Here is a 15,769-nt window from a genome sequence, read left to right as displayed (position 1 = left end):
GAGTCCGGGGCGCAGTTCTGGGGCGTCACCGGAGCGCTCGGGGGTCGTGGTTGGGGCTGGGGGCCGGGGGCGCCAGCGAGGCCAGACTGGGGATCTCGGGGGTCGCGGCCGGGGTCCGGGCCGCAGAGGGCGCAGGAATGCGGGCGCGTCGGGGTGGGGCCGCCCCGCCCAGGTGCTGCCCGGGCAGGCAGGAGGCAGAGCGCGGGCGGGGCGGGGGCGGGGGCGGGCGCGTGAATCAGGCCGAACGGGCGGGCGGGCCGCGGCGGGGAGTGGCTGCCGGACGGACCAGACCGCGAGGCCGCTGGGCGGCGGTGGGCTCCTGCTGCCCCTGTGCCGAGACCCCGCTCACCTGGGCAGGTAGGGCCCCTTCCCCGGCGCGGGCCGGGCACTGCGCCGCGCGCAGGACTGGAGGCCGGGATCTCCGCGCGCGCGCTACCTGGGTCTGATCTCGGGACCTGGGCCGGGCGGTGCAGTGAGAGAGTGCGTGGGGCTGGGTCGGGGACCGGGTGACTGCTCTCCGGGGTACTGGGTGAGGGGTGTCCTAGGGGCATGCCGGCAAGGAGGAGGCCGAAGAAAGGGTGCGACACACTCGTCTTCGCGGCCTAGATGTTAACTGGGCAAGACCTGTACCTTTCCCGGAGCCTCTCCCCAAGCCGCCATGAATCAGGTGTCCAGGGCTGAATCCCTGTGTAGAGGGCAGGGAAAACTGGAGTCTGCTAACTCCTGGTCCCACGTCCCTGACTAGATGAGTTGATAAAGACACCTGGCCTGGGTAGCGGCTAACTTCCTGGGGTACAATAATACCCTTGAGGCCTTTCAGTGCCTAACCCGCAAGCTGTAACTCAGCAACTTCCGGTCTTTGAGCCCCATCCCACCAATTCCCATCTCTCAGTTTCATGTCCCCTACCGCCCACCCCTTACTTGGCCACGGTCACCATCTTTGTGTAGTAGCCCAAGGTGCTCCCCATGGGACCCTCCCCCCACTTCCAGATTCTGAAACACTACCTCCTGTCAGGTTAGAGGGGAGGGGACATTTTCTTGTGCTGTTAATGGTGAAGGGCCTGGAGAGTGGCTTCAGGTCAGAGGTCAGATTCCTGCTGAGTCATTGATTTGGGTGGGATAGGCTCTTACCTTAAGTAAGGCCCCACTTGGATAGGCAAATGTCTTCGTGCAGGCTGTTGGGGTTCATTGCTGATAGGAGTGGTCACTGCCAGTCCATAGTCAAGGGGGGAATGTGTGTCAGTGAGAGAACATAAGGGCATTTGAGGTCGTGGGTGGCCAGGTCCCACAGTGGCCACTCAGGACTAGGGTCCCTTCCCAACCATTTGTGTCTTTGATGGTTCCTGGCCAGAAGTTCACAGGCCGGGACCGTTTCAGATCTCAGTTTTCCTTATATCAGGAAACACCCCGAGGGAGCACGCTCCAGGTAGTGTGAGCCTGCTGAAGTGTGGGTGCAGTATGAGGGCTGCCCAAGCACACACGCCAGCATTCTTACCCTAGGTGGTCTGCCTTGATCTCCCCAGAAGAGTGTGCCACACCTCACACTGCAGACAGGAAAGAAAACCAACTGCCTACAGTCAGGGCAGTGCCCCAAAGGGAATTTAGAGCATTCTTCTTGGGGCAAGTAGACATTGGAGTGTCCCCGCCCCCAAGCTCGGTCATATTTGGACTTGTTGATGTGTTGCCCCCAGGGATGGCAGGCACTATAGCTCCCTGGGTCACACACAGCAGAGTCCTAACCCCCAACGTTATCAAAATAACAGCAGCTAGTTCCCCATCCTGCCAGTATCACTGGTCCACTCCTCTTCCTGGGCAGAATTACTTTTCCTAGTCCAGACTAACATCCAGGAACCTGTGTGCTAGGCAGGACAAGAGTCCCAAGCCGTTCCAAACCCGAGGAGCAATGGGGAATGGGGTGAGCCTGCCCTAAGGCAACTTCCAGGGCCAGAGGTGCTGGATTCTGGGTGTTAGATTGTTTTTTCTAATGCCTTCCTCAAGCACAAGCTTCTGTGTCCATCCCCCTCCCCCACCCCCAGCCACCGAAGAACAAGAACTGTGGTGCTGGAGCCGTGGTAATGGGGCCCTGACAACTTGGCTAGCTGTGTGGTAAAGGCCCTACCTCCGTTCTTAGCGTATCGGGGAGAGGGTGTGATTCAGAGTCTTGGGAATGCCTTTATTGCCGTCAGCATGGGTGGGTCTGGGAGGGTATAGAGTAGAGACCCCACAAGGGAGGGGCTGAGATGGGACAGTAGCGAAGGCTGACGCTTTTTGAGAGATGGAAAGTTTAGGAGTTGGGGCAGGGAGATGAGTGCAGGGGCTGTGGGAATATACAGGTGTGGGCCCAGGGAAGAGGTGTGGGTGGGGTTTAAGGCCATCAACCCCGGATGAGTCAGTCTCCACTGTGCTCACCTTGGGCCAGGTACAGTGTCTTGCCACCTCTCCCAGGTGTGTACAGTGAAGGTAACAGGCCAGAACACTGCCTAGGATCTTCAGGCAGTAGAGGCAGGGGCCAACGAGACTAGTCGCTTGTGTGTGTGGGGGATAATCTCACTACTGGACTGCATTTGTGTCTTAACCAACAACTTATTTTAAGATCCACAAAGTAAATGGGCCACAAATGTATTGACCCCGAAGGAGGGTAGGTGGGACCTCTTACCTGCCTAGAAGGGGGCAAACACTGATAGTCCTTGAGACCCTGTTGAGAACAAGGTCTCAGCCCCAGGAAGAGGATTTAGGGCCAATGGCTCACAGCACTGTTTCTGAGACTATCTTGGTTGACCCCTCAAAGACCTCCCAGGCATAAGCCAAACCCATGATCTAGCAGCTCTGGCAACTGTGTGTGTCCACTCGTGAGGGTAAGGTAAGTGGGTCCTACTGCCACTAGTTAACGCATCTTCCTGCCCCTCCAGGCCCCTGGCCCCAACATGGCCCGTCGCTCCCAGAGCAGCTCACAGGGGGACAACCCATTGGCACCTGGGTACCTGCCACCTCACTACAAAGAGTACTACCGACTGGCCGTGGATGCACTGACTGAGGGTGGGAGAGAAGCCTACAACCGCTTCTTGGCGTCTGAGGGGGCACCTGACTTCCTGTGCCCTGAGGAAGTGGAATATGTGAGCCGCCACCTGCAACCCCCACAATATGTGGCCCGAGAAGCCCCTGAAGGCAGCCCTCCTGATGTGGACATGGATGGTTCCTCAGGCACCTACTGGCCAGTGAACTCAGACCAGGCTGTGCCTGAGCTGGACCTGGGCTGGCCCCTGACCTTTGGCTTCCAAGGCACAGAGGTCACCACACTGGTTCAGCCACCGCCACCTGACAGCCCCAGCATCAAAGATGAAGCTCGGAGGATGATCCGTTCTGCCCAGCAGGTGCATTATGGGCTCTATGGGTAGTGAGGGGCAGCCTGAGCTGGATCTTGAAACATGAATAGGAGGGCGTGGGGAGAATAAAAGCTTTACTGGGCTGGCCAGCCAGACCTCAGCAGGAGGGTCACTGCAGTTTGTCCATTGTCACCTGGGACTTGGTTAATGGCCTCTCTATATATGCTTGCCCAGAATCATGACCAGTACCCAGAAACTTGGGGCTGTTGGCATATTGGTCTCTTTAGACCTGGCCCAGATGAGAGTAACCCACCCCCAAAGCAGTTGGCAAACAGAAACAACAAAAAGCCAGGGAGGTTGAGGCCATCCTGGACTATGTAGTAACAGTCTAGCCTGTATTAAAAAAAAAAAAACAAAAAAAAACAAAACACTGCCACAAAACCTGGGAAGATTAGGTAAGGTAGCACACCTAGCTTCTGTCCCTGCTCCAGGTTGTGGCAAACCTCCCCCCCCCATCCCTCATTAAGTCTGCCAGGACAACTTGGGATCTGAATACACTGGGCCAGGATTGCAGCCCCCACCCCACTCCACCCCATGAAGTACATTAAAAGTATAGGCTGTGACCCTCTACAGGGGTCCCTTTTACTGCCCTCCCAGTTGTGGCCACTCTCCTGGGGTGGGCTAATGGTTATTTTACAGTGCTTGTGGGTGAAAGTATGGCCGGAGATAGGTAGAGGGGCAGGACCCTTCCCTGCGGCTGACCTGATATCCACCTCCTCCCAGGTGGTTGCCGTGGTGATGGACATGTTCACTGACGTGGATCTGCTCAGTGAAGTCCTAGAGGCCGCTGCAAGGCGAGTCCCAGTCTACATCCTGCTGGATGAAATGAATGCTCAGCACTTCCTAGACATGGCCGACAAGTGTCGGGTCAACCTGCACCACGTGGATGTGAGTGACCAAGCCAGGGGAGTGGAGGGAAAAATACCTTTGAGGAAGACCTGACTCCCCTCTCTTCCAGTTCCTGCGTGTGCGCACAGTGGCAGGGCCTACCTATTACTGCCGCACTGGGAAGTCGTTCAAGGGCCATCTGAAGGAGAAGTTCTTGCTGGTGGACTGTGCTGTAGTGATGAGCGGCAGTTATAGGTATGCCCAGTGGGTTTCCCTCAGTCCTGGCCCTCTCCCACAGAGTCCTCCTCCGTGGTCGCAGTTCTTTCCCATAAAGCCCTCCTTGCCACAGCCCCTCAGCCCCGCTCCTTACAAACCCCAATTCCCTGATTATCCAACTGATGCCTTTGTGGCCCTACTTCCTCTCCCTGACTTCCGCTCTCCTGCCCACAGCTTCATGTGGTCCTTCGAGAAAATCCACCGCAGCCTGGCTCATGTGTTCCAGGGAGAGCTGGTCTCCAGCTTCGATGAAGAGTTCCGCATCCTCTTTGCGCAGTCAGAACCACTGGTGCCCTCAGCTGGAATGCTCGCCCGCATGGATGCCTATGCACTTGCTCCATACTCTGGGGCTGGGCCTCTGGTGGGCGTCCCCGGGGTTGGACAACCAACACCTTTTTCGTTCCCTAAACGGGCGCACCTCCTATTCCCACCGCCCCGGGAAGAAGGCCTGGGCTTCCCCTCTTTCCTAGACCCTGACCGCCACTTCCTATCGGCCTTCCGCCGTGAGGAGCTGCAGCGTATGCCTGGGGGTGCATTGGAGCCCCACGCAGGGCACCGGTCACTGGCGCGTCCCACTGAGGCTGGACCTATGGGAGAGCTGGCAGGACACCGGGGCTTCTTCCAGTCCCGGCACTTGGAGATGGATGCCTTCAAGCGGCACAGCTACACAGCAGCTGATGGAGCTGGAGCCATGGAGAACTTTGCGGCTGCACGGCAGGTGTCACGACAGACATTCCTCAGCCATGGTGATGACTTCCGTTTCCAGACCAGCCACTTCCAACGTGACCAACTCTACCAGCAGCATTACCAGTGGGATCCACAGTTTGCACCCACGCGCCCGCAGGGCCTCTTTGAGAAGATTCGTGCAGGCCGACCTGGCTTTGCGGATCCTGATGACTTTGCACTAGGTGCTGGGCCCCGCTTCCCAGAACTCGGTGCTGATGTGCACCAACGGCTAGAATATGTTCCATCCAGCGCTTCTCGAGAGGTACGCCACGGTTCGGATCCTGCCTTTGGAACCGGCCCTCGTGGTATGGAACCTAATGGGGCCCCACGTCCCAACCTGGGTCAGCGCTTTCCATGCCAAGTATCCACGAGGCAAGGTCTGGACACAACTCCGGAGGTGGAGCCTGAGCGCAGGGGTGGAACCGAGGGACGGGCCGGGCTACGTCAATGGCGCGTTGCTTCCTACCTGAGCGGCTGCCATGGTGATGGTGGGGAGGAGGGTCTTCCTATGGAGGCTGAGGCCTATGAAGATGAAGTGCTGGTTCCTGGAGGCCGAGACCTGCTCCCCTCCGCCTTCCGCACTCCTGCACCGTTCCCAGCCAAGGGACCAAAGCCAGGCTCAGGAAGCGGTGGTGGCGATAGCTCGGAGAGAGAGGGCCCAGAGGAAACAAGTCTGGTTAAGCAGGACTCCTTCCGCTCACGGTTGAATCCGCTCATCCAGCGCAGCTCCAGGTTGCGCTCATCCCTCATCTTTGCCTCACAGGCCGAGGGTACTGGTGGGACCACAGCAACCACCACAGAAAAGGTACAGCTGTTGCACAAAGAGCAGACAGTCAGTGAAACTGTGGGTCCCAGTGGAGAGGCTGTTCGTTCCAGCACCTCGGCGAAAGTGGCGGAGCTACTGGAGAAATACAAGGGTCCTGCCCGGGACCCTGGTGGTGCAGGTGGTCCCATCACTGCCTCCAGCCACAGCAAGGCTGTAGTGGCCCAGTCCTGGCGGGAGGAGGTGGTAGCACCAGGAGGAGCGGGAACTGAGCGCCGCAGCCTTGAAAGTTGCTTGCTTGATTTGCGGGACTCCTTCGCACAGCAATTACATCAGGAGGCAGAGCGACACCCAGGAGCAGCTTCACTGACCGCTGCGCAGCTGCTCGACACGCTGGGCAGCACAGAACGCCTGCCTTCACGCTTGCTCTCCGCCCAGGGTCGCTCCTTGTCTCCACAAGGGCGAGATAGCCCTCCACTTGAAGGACCCGGAACACACCAGCTGCCTTATTCTGAGCCAAAAGGGAGCCCCACTCCTGCTCACCCCGAGCGCAAGGGGAGCCCTACACCTGGATTCCCTACTCGGAGGGGCAGCCCGACCACAGGATTGATTGAGCAGAAGGGGAGTCCCACTTCGCCCTACCCAGACCGGAGGGGCAGTCCGGTGCCCCTACCTGAGCGCAGGACCAGTCCAGTGCCCCCAGTGCCTGAACGCAGGGGCAGTCCGGTGCCTCCTGTCCCTGAGCGTAGAGGCAGTCTCACCTTCGCTGGGGAGACTTCGAAGACAGGGCCCACGGAAGAGGTGGCTGGTGGTCCCATGGAAGTCCTGCGAAAGGGCTCCCTCCGCCTTAGGCAGTTGCTGAGCCCCAAAGGCGAACGGCGAGGGGAGGATGAGGGCAGCTTCCCAGTTCCACAGGAAAATGGGCAGCCTGAGAGTCCCCGGCGGCCCTCGCTGGGTCGGGGTGACAGCACAGAGGCTGCCGCAGAAGAGAGAAGCTCAAAGGTACGCTTAGCTTCAGCTACTGCCAATGCCTTATACAGCAGCAACTTGCGAGATGACACGAAGGCCATTCTGGAGCAAATCAGTGCCCATGGCCAGAAGCACCGCGGAGTCCCTGCTCCAGGCCCAGCTCACAGCAGTCCTGAGCTAGGTCGCCCAACAACTGCAGGAGACTTGACTCCAGACATGTCCGACAAGGACAAGTGTTCAGCCATCTTCCGCTCAGACAGCATAGGGACACAAGGCCGGCTCAGCCGCACCCTGCCGGCCAGCGCAGAGGAGCGTGACAAGCTCTTGCGCCGCATGGAGAGCATGCGCAAAGAAAAACGTGTCTACAGTCGCTTCGAGGTCTTCTGCAAAAAGGAGGAAGCTGGCAATACTGGGGCAGGAGACAACCTGGCAGATGAGGACACCAGAGACAGTAAAATGGGCAAGTTTGTTCCCAAGATTCTGGGTACATTCAAAAGCAAAAAATAAGTCTTCTGGTCTCGGAGGCCAGGACTCTGCATCACTGCCATACAGCGCTCATAGCACCCGTCTGGTCCCGATGGACTGGTGGCTGCCAGACTGGTGTCAAAGCAGTCTGGGACCTGGCTAACAACCGCCTGAACTGAGTGCACTTGAATTCACCTGATAGCCACACTGCCTCTCACTCTTGGCTTCTCCACGCTAGGAGCTCAGCCCCTCTGCTCAGTGCTTCTTCCTCGTCACCTCCCTCACCTCAGGCCTCCACCATCTCCTGGACTCAGGTCCACTTTGGGGCTTAATTCACCTCAGGGATCCGTATCTCTGCCTTATTCGCCAGTTTGTCATAGACTCCTCACTTTATGCCTCTGTTGCCTCTTAGGGCCTTTTATCTCAGGGCTTTTTATCAGGGTGTCCATCTCACAGCCTCTCTCTGGAGACAGCCTCCTCCCGTCCCTCTGGAACTCCCTGCTTCCACTCTGTCTCCTCACTGCCTCCTAGCACTTTCTTGGCTCTGTCCTCCTGCTGTGGAGAAGGCATGGATCTGGACAGGGCGGGCCACTGGGAAGTAGCTGCCAAGTATCTACTGGGGCCGCCTTAAGTCACATTTGCCTTCTCCAGCCAGTCTCTGGGTAGCACTTGAAGAGAAGCCAGAGGTGGGGAGCACTGGACTTTGCAGTACAATAAAGCAGTCTGGACAGACTTTCTGTGACCCTGGCTTCAATAAGTTCCTAAGCCAAAGTCTGGAAAGAGGCTGTATGTAGTGTTTGGCTCTCAGCAAAAGGGAGAAGATTGAATACGGACCAACCTGAGCCCCAGCAACCACTAAGGGACAGCAGACCCTGCCCCCCCCCACTCTACCTTGATCCATTTCTATTTGTCACCAACAAAAAGAATCTGTCCAATGTCCCTGGTTACGTTTATCTTTTCTTACCTCCAAAGATTTTGATTTGGCATAGCATCAAATGCATAGAGTGTCCCCCCACACACACACACACACACTGCTAGGCAATGAGAAATATATTTCTGCTGTCTTCTTTCCAAATAGTTTATACCTGTGTTGTGTGTGTGAACACTCATGTGAAATCCCAAGAGAGCAAAGACATGAAAAGAAAGCCACTAAGTCATTCCTTCTGACTCCAGCAGCTGAAGAAGGGAGGATACTGGGATTTGGGCAGTGACTGGATTCATGCTATTACATTTCACTGTCAAAAAAAATCCCCAAGTTCCTGGCCAGGTGTGCATGGTCCCCTAGGAACCGGATGAGCTGGAGTGTTTCCTAGTCTTGGCATGCTCACTGCCTAGCTTCTTAGAGCTCATGGTCTGGTGTCCTGTGCGTCACTGCTCAAGCTCAGACCTGTTGAGCTCTGCATTGCAAAAGTGGAGGCTGGTAGTCCTTCCGGGGGCTCTCTGAGACCCCTGTGTTCTTACATTTACAGTAAACACGATGCACACAAACTCCAGCAGAGCCCAGTGCTGGGGAGGTACAGGTAAGCTGGTCTCTAAGTTCTGGGGCAGCCTGGCACAGCAAGTACCAGGCCAACCAGAGCTACACAGTGAGATCCTATGAGGGGAAAAAAAAACCCAGCATGTCCCCAAATAGGTTTAACTGTCCAATTTATATGAAGCCTTTAACCCTGTGGCCTTCCTAGGTTCCTTTTTGGAAAACCATGATTCCTGGTGGGGAACTCTTAATCCTCCATGCCAGCACAAACATGTCTCCCATCCCTGCAAACCCCATACAAACCCCTGGCTCTTTGGGCCATCATGTAGACCATCATCTGGTTCTCCAGCCTTCAAGCCCAACAGACACTTCTCAACGTTTATCTTGCAGCTCCTGTCCAGCCTGAACCCTTCTGCCCCGATAGCCAGGTCTTGGCTTGCAGGCACGCTGATTTCTAGTGTTCACCCTCAGACTCCTTGCTCTGTTTGTCATCAACTTGGAGCTATGCCTCAGCCTCTTGAAACCATGCACTGACCGTATTGGCAGTCAGCCACTTCAGGAGACAAACCTTTTGGCTCCAGTTCTGACTGGCTCTCTGCCATGTTGGAATCATACCCACCCTCTCCTATACCCAATCATTTGCTTCCTGCCTCTGTCTCATCTAGCCCAGTATCACTGCTATGCAGGTTCAAACTCTGCCAGCTTCCCCTACCTTTGTCCCTTTTGTCATTTGCCCTACTGTGGCCAACAGATTTAGACAGCTTCCCTAGTCAGGTGGGGGTACTTGATTGCCAACACAAATCTGGTCTGAACTCACACCAAGCCCTTTGAACAGTACTGTCCCCTCAAGATTTTGGGTTGGTTTTTTTTTTTTTTCTTTCAAGATTTTCCTCTTCAAGTGCTTCCTGTCCTTTTATCAAGACCTGGAGACAAGCCTGTCACTGTGTGGTTAGGTCACACGCCGCAGTCACCAACAAATGGTAGCAAGGGCCAAGAGAAGTGCTGCACCCTCTCCTCTTTATGTGGCTCCAGTCTTAAGTAGTCATTGGTAACCTGCACCTGGGTGGGGAATGGCGCCACAATCCTTGGCCCAGAGGACTAAGCTGAGTGGGCAAAAGCCTCAGAGAGCAGACATGGTACTCTGTGCTGAGTATAGGATTCGGATATGGAGCGCTCAGGAGAGTGGGGCTCATGAAAGATTTAGGACCTAGGAAGGGAGTCCTCGGGTGGTAGTGAGTGAAAGATGACTTAACTGGGCTGGGGGGGAGGGGGGAACATGACTTTATTGGGAAAAATTGTTGGGGTGAAGTGTAAACTATCATCTACTCCCCCTTAGGGGAGAGAGGCTTGGGGAGCCCTCCCGGAACTCGAATGCAGAGTGACAAAGGAGGGAGATGCGCTGGAGGCTGGGGAAGGGCGCCAGGTTGCCGCAAGGAGACGGGTGGGCGGCTCAAGCACGCGGTCCGGGGAGTAGAGGCAGATGGCCCAGCGCTGAGCGGCACACGGTCCCGTAGGCCTGGGAGTAGCCGCCAAGCGCAGCTCTGGCTGCGCCCTGGGCCCCCTGCGAGGCCGAGGTGCCAAACATCCTTCGACCGGGTCGGGGTTCCGGGGCCTCCCGGGACAGGCGGGAAGGGACCTGCACGCAGGCGAGGGTCTTGTTCAGGAGGGAGAAGAGTGGAACAGGGCTCTGGGGGGTACGAACCGCACTGGAGGGAGCTGGGAAGGGCCAGGGCCGGGCTCACCCGTCGTGCGCCGGCCGCCCTCGGCCCACCGCCCCGGGCCGGGTCACTGCGGATCAGGGCCTGATTGGCCGCCTGAGCCGCGGCCTGTGAAGTCAGGGAGGGTGCCACCACCCTAACGTTTGTCTTCACCTGGAAGGGGTGCGCCACAGGGTCACGGAAAGGTACTGCAGAGGCTCTTCCGTGCCCACCGAACCTCGACTTACCCCTGAGGGTGCTGAGGGTGGCTGCGCTGTGGCCCCTGATGGCCTTTCCCCCCTGCCTGGCGGCGGAAATTGGAACAGGGGGTCTGAGCTCTGCCTGGGGACTTCTGTGGGGTCATAAGAGCAACCCCCGGAGTTAGGTTCCCGCTGCGCATGTTGGTGGTCCTACAGAGAAGGGGCCAGGGGTGCGTGGGAGGCAGGCAAGGCTCACCCACGTGCTCGGGGTTATGAGCAGGGTTATTCTGAAGTCTGGGTCCGCGTTTTCGCGCAGGCCTCTCCGCGGGGACCTGGGGGAGGACTCCGGGCTTGAGCGATTGAGCCCGGGCGGGGGAAGCCCTGAGCTCTACCCGCGAGGCCGCACCCCACAGGCCTTCCTCTCGAGGGCTGCGGCTGTTCCCCCTCCGCTCCAGGATCATCTGCGGGATGGGAGGGGCGCTCAGAGGGGGCACTGAGGTCGCTGCAGTAAGAGGCTTCGAGGGTGCCCGTGGAAGCGGACGACGCGAGTCCGCAGTCCCAGCACCTGGTACAGGCGGTTGCGATACTCTGGTGCAGAGAGCTGGTCTCCTTCGTGCACCGGGAGCCGCACGTCGGACCCCCGTGTCCACTCACGGTCGGGGCAATGGAATCTACCGGACCAGAAAGATGGATCCAGGCGTGACGAGACCCAACTTGCAGGAGAGCAAGCCACTGGGGGCTCCCACCCCTGTCCGCTCTCTTCGAGTCTCACCTTTGCACGTAGGGGTGTTGCAGCGCCTGCTCCGCGCTAAGCCGCTTCTCTGGAGCAAACGCCAAGAGTCGTTTGAGGAGGTCCAGGGCTTCTGGGGGCGTGTCTGGCGGCAGGAGGGCGTCCAGCGTCTGCCGTGGCCTGCGGGCAGCCGCCTGTCGTCTCCTCTCTAGGGCCCTACCCGTGGCACCTTCTGTCTGTGGCCTGACCTCCTCTGTTCTGCTTGTGTAAATCCCACTCTTCTAGTCCCCTTCCCGAGGTTGTCACCTCTTCATCCCCTCCTCCCAGCTCAGAGGGACGCTCTCCCGTAAGCCTGGGTGTTCTCATTTCTGGGGGTTGGGTCTTGTTTTTCTTTTCTTTCTTTCTTGTCAGTCTCCTGGATTTTGTCCTTTTTTTTTTTTTTTGGTAACTAAAGCTTTAAGAGTCAGAGAATGAGCGCTGCAGCTCTGGGCTGGTACATACTGGTTCATGTGCCAGCTGCTACATGGCGGCCCCCTCCTGCGACCTGCCACCCCTCCCCCACACCTAAAAGTTCCACTCACTTGGACCCAAGATTCTGCAGAATTAAAGCACTGTAGTCTGAGCCAAGGCCCTGGAGCTCTGTGGATGGGTGGAAGACGGGCATGAGCAGGCAGGCTTGGGAGGGGGTGGGCAGCCATTCTTCTGGCCACATAGATAATAAATAACCTCTCACAGAGTCTGTGGTCTAGAAGGTCCAGGTGAGTGCCCATAGCTGTGCCTTACCTGGAAATTACATACTCTCAACATGATCACATAGAGGATGCTGGGGTCACACCTCCCTTTGGTCCTACCCAAAGAGTAGGAACTCTCTAAGAGTACCAGGCACCCAGCCGGCCTTGAGAGGTGTCTCCCTCTCGCCATGCCCCTCTGCAAAACCGCTGCTCTCAGCAGCCAGCACAGACACGGCACTCTTGTTCCCCTGGACCCTCTGCACTATCAGCCCCTTCCTGTCACTGTTGGCGTGCACTGTCCTGTGGCCAATTCTGCCACTCTGCACCAGGCTCCAGAGCTGCTCTTGGGCCCTCCATCCACGGGACCCTTTTCAGTGTTCCCGGGTCAAATGACTCTCTCCTCTGCACAGTACTGGGGACCCTTCCACAGTTGCGCCCTTGGGCTCTCATCATCCCATGCCTAGGGACAGGCTGCTGAGGTTGGGACCTCAGTGTGTACATGCTCACCCTCCATGGAGGGCAACGGGATGGTCTCCAGGATCAGCTCCAGCTGGTGGAAAGTAGATGTTCCAGGAAACAGCGGCTGCCCCCGAAGCATCTCTCCCAATATGCAGCCCAGGCTCCACATGTCCACCCCAGGGGTGTACCTGGGGCAGGAAGGGGTGTGTGCAAGGGCAGGGAGCAGAGGCAGAATGGGTGCGCAGGGAAAGGGCAGTGAGTATTCAGGTGGGCCCTGCAGGACCAGGATGCAGGGTACTCTATGGGACCTGAAGGGACAAGGAAGACTGGGTCTCCAGCTGTTACCATCGGCAGGAGAGAAGAACCTCTGGAGCGCGGTACCAGCGTGTGGCCACATACTCCGTCAGGGCCTGGCCCTCAGGTCCCTCAGGGAGGTCACTCAGGGAGCGTGCCAGGCCAAAGTCACAGAGTTTCACCCGGCATGCAGCATCCAGTAGAACGTTGGCTGGCTAGAGAGAGGAACGGGCTTGAGACCCACTAGGCCCCGGAGCACGGTGGGGCCAGGGACCTGTGGGCACAGTGTGGACCCAACCTTCTGGTCCCGGTGGATGACACGCCCTGAGTGGATAAACTTGGTGGCCCTCAGGAGCTGGTAAAAGATGCACCGCTTGTGGATATCCTCCAGTAGTCTGCCCTTCTGGATGACCGCGTTCAGGTCGGTGTCTGGGAAGGATACGCAGGTCAGTCTGGAGGGTGAAGAGTGCAGGTCTGTACCGCTTTGAGCCTGCACCAGCCCTGGGCCCATCCTGGGCTCTCTCTGCCTGGCTACCCAGCTACCGGATCTGTCTTCACTGTCATTGCAACCAGAATGGTCTACGGAATTATTTTCATCCTATTCCATGTTCTTGTTTTACAAACTGAGTGGGGAAAAGGAGAACACAGCAAATGAGGGCAGAGCAAGAGTCCGGTGCAGAAGGGACAAAATGGGAGCCACCACCAGGCCAGTGCAGGCAGGGTCGGGGGGGGGGTGTTAGTGCTAATCTTTGAGAGTCAAACCTCACCAGCTTTATGCTCAGGTTCAGGGGACAGATGGAAGTGACAGATACAGCGTGGGCCAGGGGCCATAGGAATATCAGAAAAGAGCCAGGCTGCTTAAGCAGGGCTGGGGTCTGGCTAAGGCCTCACTCACCCATGGACTCAAACACCAGGTAAATATCCTTGTCATTCTCTGCTGGGATCACGTCAAGCAGGCGGATGATGTTAGGATGGTCCCCAAACTCCTGGGAAGACAGACTGTTGCTGCTGCGGGGCCAAGGCTGTGCTCAGGGCCAGTAGGGCCAGCTTCTCCCTTGTTTGTGGGGACTTGCACCCAGGGAAGGGAAGTGGCAGGATGGCCTGGGCCTCTTACCTGGAGAAGCGTGACTTCCCTGAAGGTTCTCTGTAAGAAACAGAAATGCCAGAAAACCTGTGGTGCCGGACCCCTCCCACAGCTCACCACACCTCCCCAGAGACCCTCCCTGCTCACTTACCTGAGCATCTGTCTGGTCCCTAAAGGCATCAAAGATTTTCTTGATGGCCACTACATCACCAGTCCTCCGATCCACTGCCTTCCACACAATACCATAGGCCTGGGGAACACATGGTCAACTTGCTGAACATAAGTGTACACACACGTACACACGTACACACGTACACACACACACACACACACACACACACACCGCCCAGCCCTGGATTCTGGGAGGGGTTAAAGTGTGACAAGACCTGGAGCGGCAGAGCCTACAACGGCAGCATCTTCTAGAGTGGGGGAGGGGAGGGAGGATGAGAACTGGAGAGGTTCCTACCAGGACATGAAGCCATAGTGGGTACTACTGGGCTGTCTCTGGAATGACCTGTGACCCCTCTACCTCCCCACACATTCTCACTATCTTTCTCTACACTCCCACGCCATCTGCTTAGCAAATCCTATCAACTTGACCTGCAGAGCATAGCCAGGGCCTGACGGGGCCCTTCCCTCCCTGCTCTGCTGTGCACTGCGCACACTTCCAACATCTCCTGTGGGTTGGCTGTCTACTCTCTCTGCCACTACCACCCATCACCGCCACCGAGCCTCGCCAGAGTAGACAGGGTGAGCTTTGTAAAGTGAATGTTATGAGCAGCTGCTACAGCTCGTCAATCAAAAGCCAAGGTCTTGGAGGTGCCCTGGATTCCTTCCACACCACGGGAGCCATCACTGTTGCTCTCTCCCATCTCCGCCTGGTTCCACGCATAAAAATGTAGTGTGTTTCCACCGGCCAAGCAGATCTTTGCCTCGGGGCCTTTGCAATTGCTGTTTGCTTGTTCCCCTCCACGATACACAGAACACACCCCCACGATCACACACATTCACGCATACAGCCCCATCTATTCAGACCCAATTGCAATCACGAATACACCCGAATTCACACACAGCTCCTACTCTTTCTGTGAACCCATACTCAAACTTCCTGAACCTGGCTATGTGCTCCTGAGCAATGCTGGGAGAAGCCCTTCACCCTCAGAAACTGGAAAAGGCCAGGCTTACCCAGAGCAGCCTATGGGAATCCAGAAAGGTAGGGGATGTGGGCGGAACACCAATACAACTCCTCCTGCGACCTGGGGACCCTGGCGACCTGCATTCCTGGGCGAGGTCCCTGTGTGTTACCCAGTTTCCTTATGGAAACGTGGGTCTAGGAGCCTCGGAGGAGGCAGGACGCGAGCCTAGAAGCCAGCATCCCGTGTCAGAAGAACTAGACCTTGAGGGGGCCGACCAGACCCCCAGGTGACTGCAGTGCCCCTCGATGACGGGGCGTCCCTGCGCTCACCCCCTTCCCAAGCCTTCGCTTGATCAGGTATCTCTGGGCTACGTGGCGGTCCACCTCGGCAGCACACATGGAGAGAGGCAGGCGAAGGCTCTTGGCGTTCACAGACTCCTTCTCGGTGCTGGACCTGTTGATCCGTTGGCTTGGGAACCGCGGCCGCGGTATGCCTCCCTGCGCTTGCGCCAATGGGCGGGGTTTGTAGCCAGCTCCACCTGTTCGCTTGGGTCC

The 15,769-nt window shown here is 57.4% G+C and overlaps 2 protein-coding genes across 2 annotated transcripts; one reads left to right on the top strand and one right to left on the bottom strand.

Annotated features, from left to right (window-relative positions):
• The first annotated feature begins 286 nt into the window (after positions 1-286).
• Positions 287-8,137, top strand: Fam83h (family with sequence similarity 83 member H). Its single transcript, XM_005354071.3, has 5 exons — positions 287-357; positions 2,910-3,371; positions 4,107-4,271; positions 4,342-4,466; positions 4,662-8,137. The coding sequence occupies exons 2-5, from the start codon at positions 2,925-2,927 to the stop codon at positions 7,450-7,452; spliced, it is 3,528 nt and encodes a 1,175-aa protein (XP_005354128.1). The 5' UTR covers positions 287-357; positions 2,910-2,924; the 3' UTR covers positions 7,453-8,137.
• A 2,113-nt stretch (positions 8,138-10,250) lies between these two features.
• Positions 10,251-15,673, bottom strand: Mapk15 (mitogen-activated protein kinase 15). The gene is made up of 14 exons (XM_005354070.3): positions 15,545-15,673; positions 14,231-14,329; positions 14,110-14,139; positions 13,891-13,981; positions 13,294-13,424; positions 13,047-13,210; positions 12,750-12,889; positions 12,093-12,150; positions 11,554-11,691; positions 11,347-11,452; positions 11,038-11,242; positions 10,830-10,933; positions 10,627-10,755; positions 10,251-10,520 (listed from the first exon to the last, which is right to left on the bottom strand). Exons 1-14 carry the CDS (start codon positions 15,611-15,613, stop codon positions 10,335-10,337), a joined length of 1,650 nt encoding a protein of 549 aa, XP_005354127.1. The 5' UTR covers positions 15,614-15,673; the 3' UTR covers positions 10,251-10,334.
• Positions 15,674-15,769: the final 96 nt, after the last annotated feature.

This window comes from Microtus ochrogaster, chromosome 15, assembly GCF_000317375.1.
Source record: "Microtus ochrogaster isolate Prairie Vole_2 chromosome 15, MicOch1.0, whole genome shotgun sequence".
Lineage (NCBI taxonomy): Eukaryota > Metazoa > Chordata > Mammalia > Rodentia > Cricetidae > Microtus > Microtus ochrogaster.
The sequence above is the reverse complement of the archived record's forward strand: the minus strand, read 5'-3'. Positions and strand labels throughout refer to the sequence as shown.

What these genes read in the sequence shown, in the direction of transcription:
- Fam83h (XM_005354071.3), top strand. Translation starts at nt 2,925, where the DNA reads ATGGCCCGTCGCTCCCAGAGCAGCTCACAGGGGGACAACCCATTGGCA. An exon ending in TGATCCGTTCTGCCCAGCAG is followed by an intron (nt 3,372 to 4,106) that starts GTGCATTATGGG and finishes ACCTCCTCCCAG; the next exon opens with GTGGTTGCCGTGGTGATGGA. An exon ending in TCAACCTGCACCACGTGGAT is followed by an intron (nt 4,272 to 4,341) that starts GTGAGTGACCAA and finishes CCTCTCTTCCAG; the next exon opens with TTCCTGCGTGTGCGCACAGT.
- Mapk15 (XM_005354070.3), bottom strand. Translation starts at nt 15,613, where the DNA reads ATGTGTGCTGCCGAGGTGGACCGCCACGTAGCCCAGAGATACCTGATC. An exon ending in TCATAACCCCGAGCACGTGG is followed by an intron (nt 10,934 to 11,037) that starts GTGAGCCTTGCC and finishes ATGACCCCACAG; the next exon opens with AAGTCCCCAGGCAGAGCTCA. An exon ending in GGGCGGCCGGCGCACGACGG is followed by an intron (nt 10,521 to 10,626) that starts GTGAGCCCGGCC and finishes GCCTGCGTGCAG; the next exon opens with GTCCCTTCCCGCCTGTCCCG.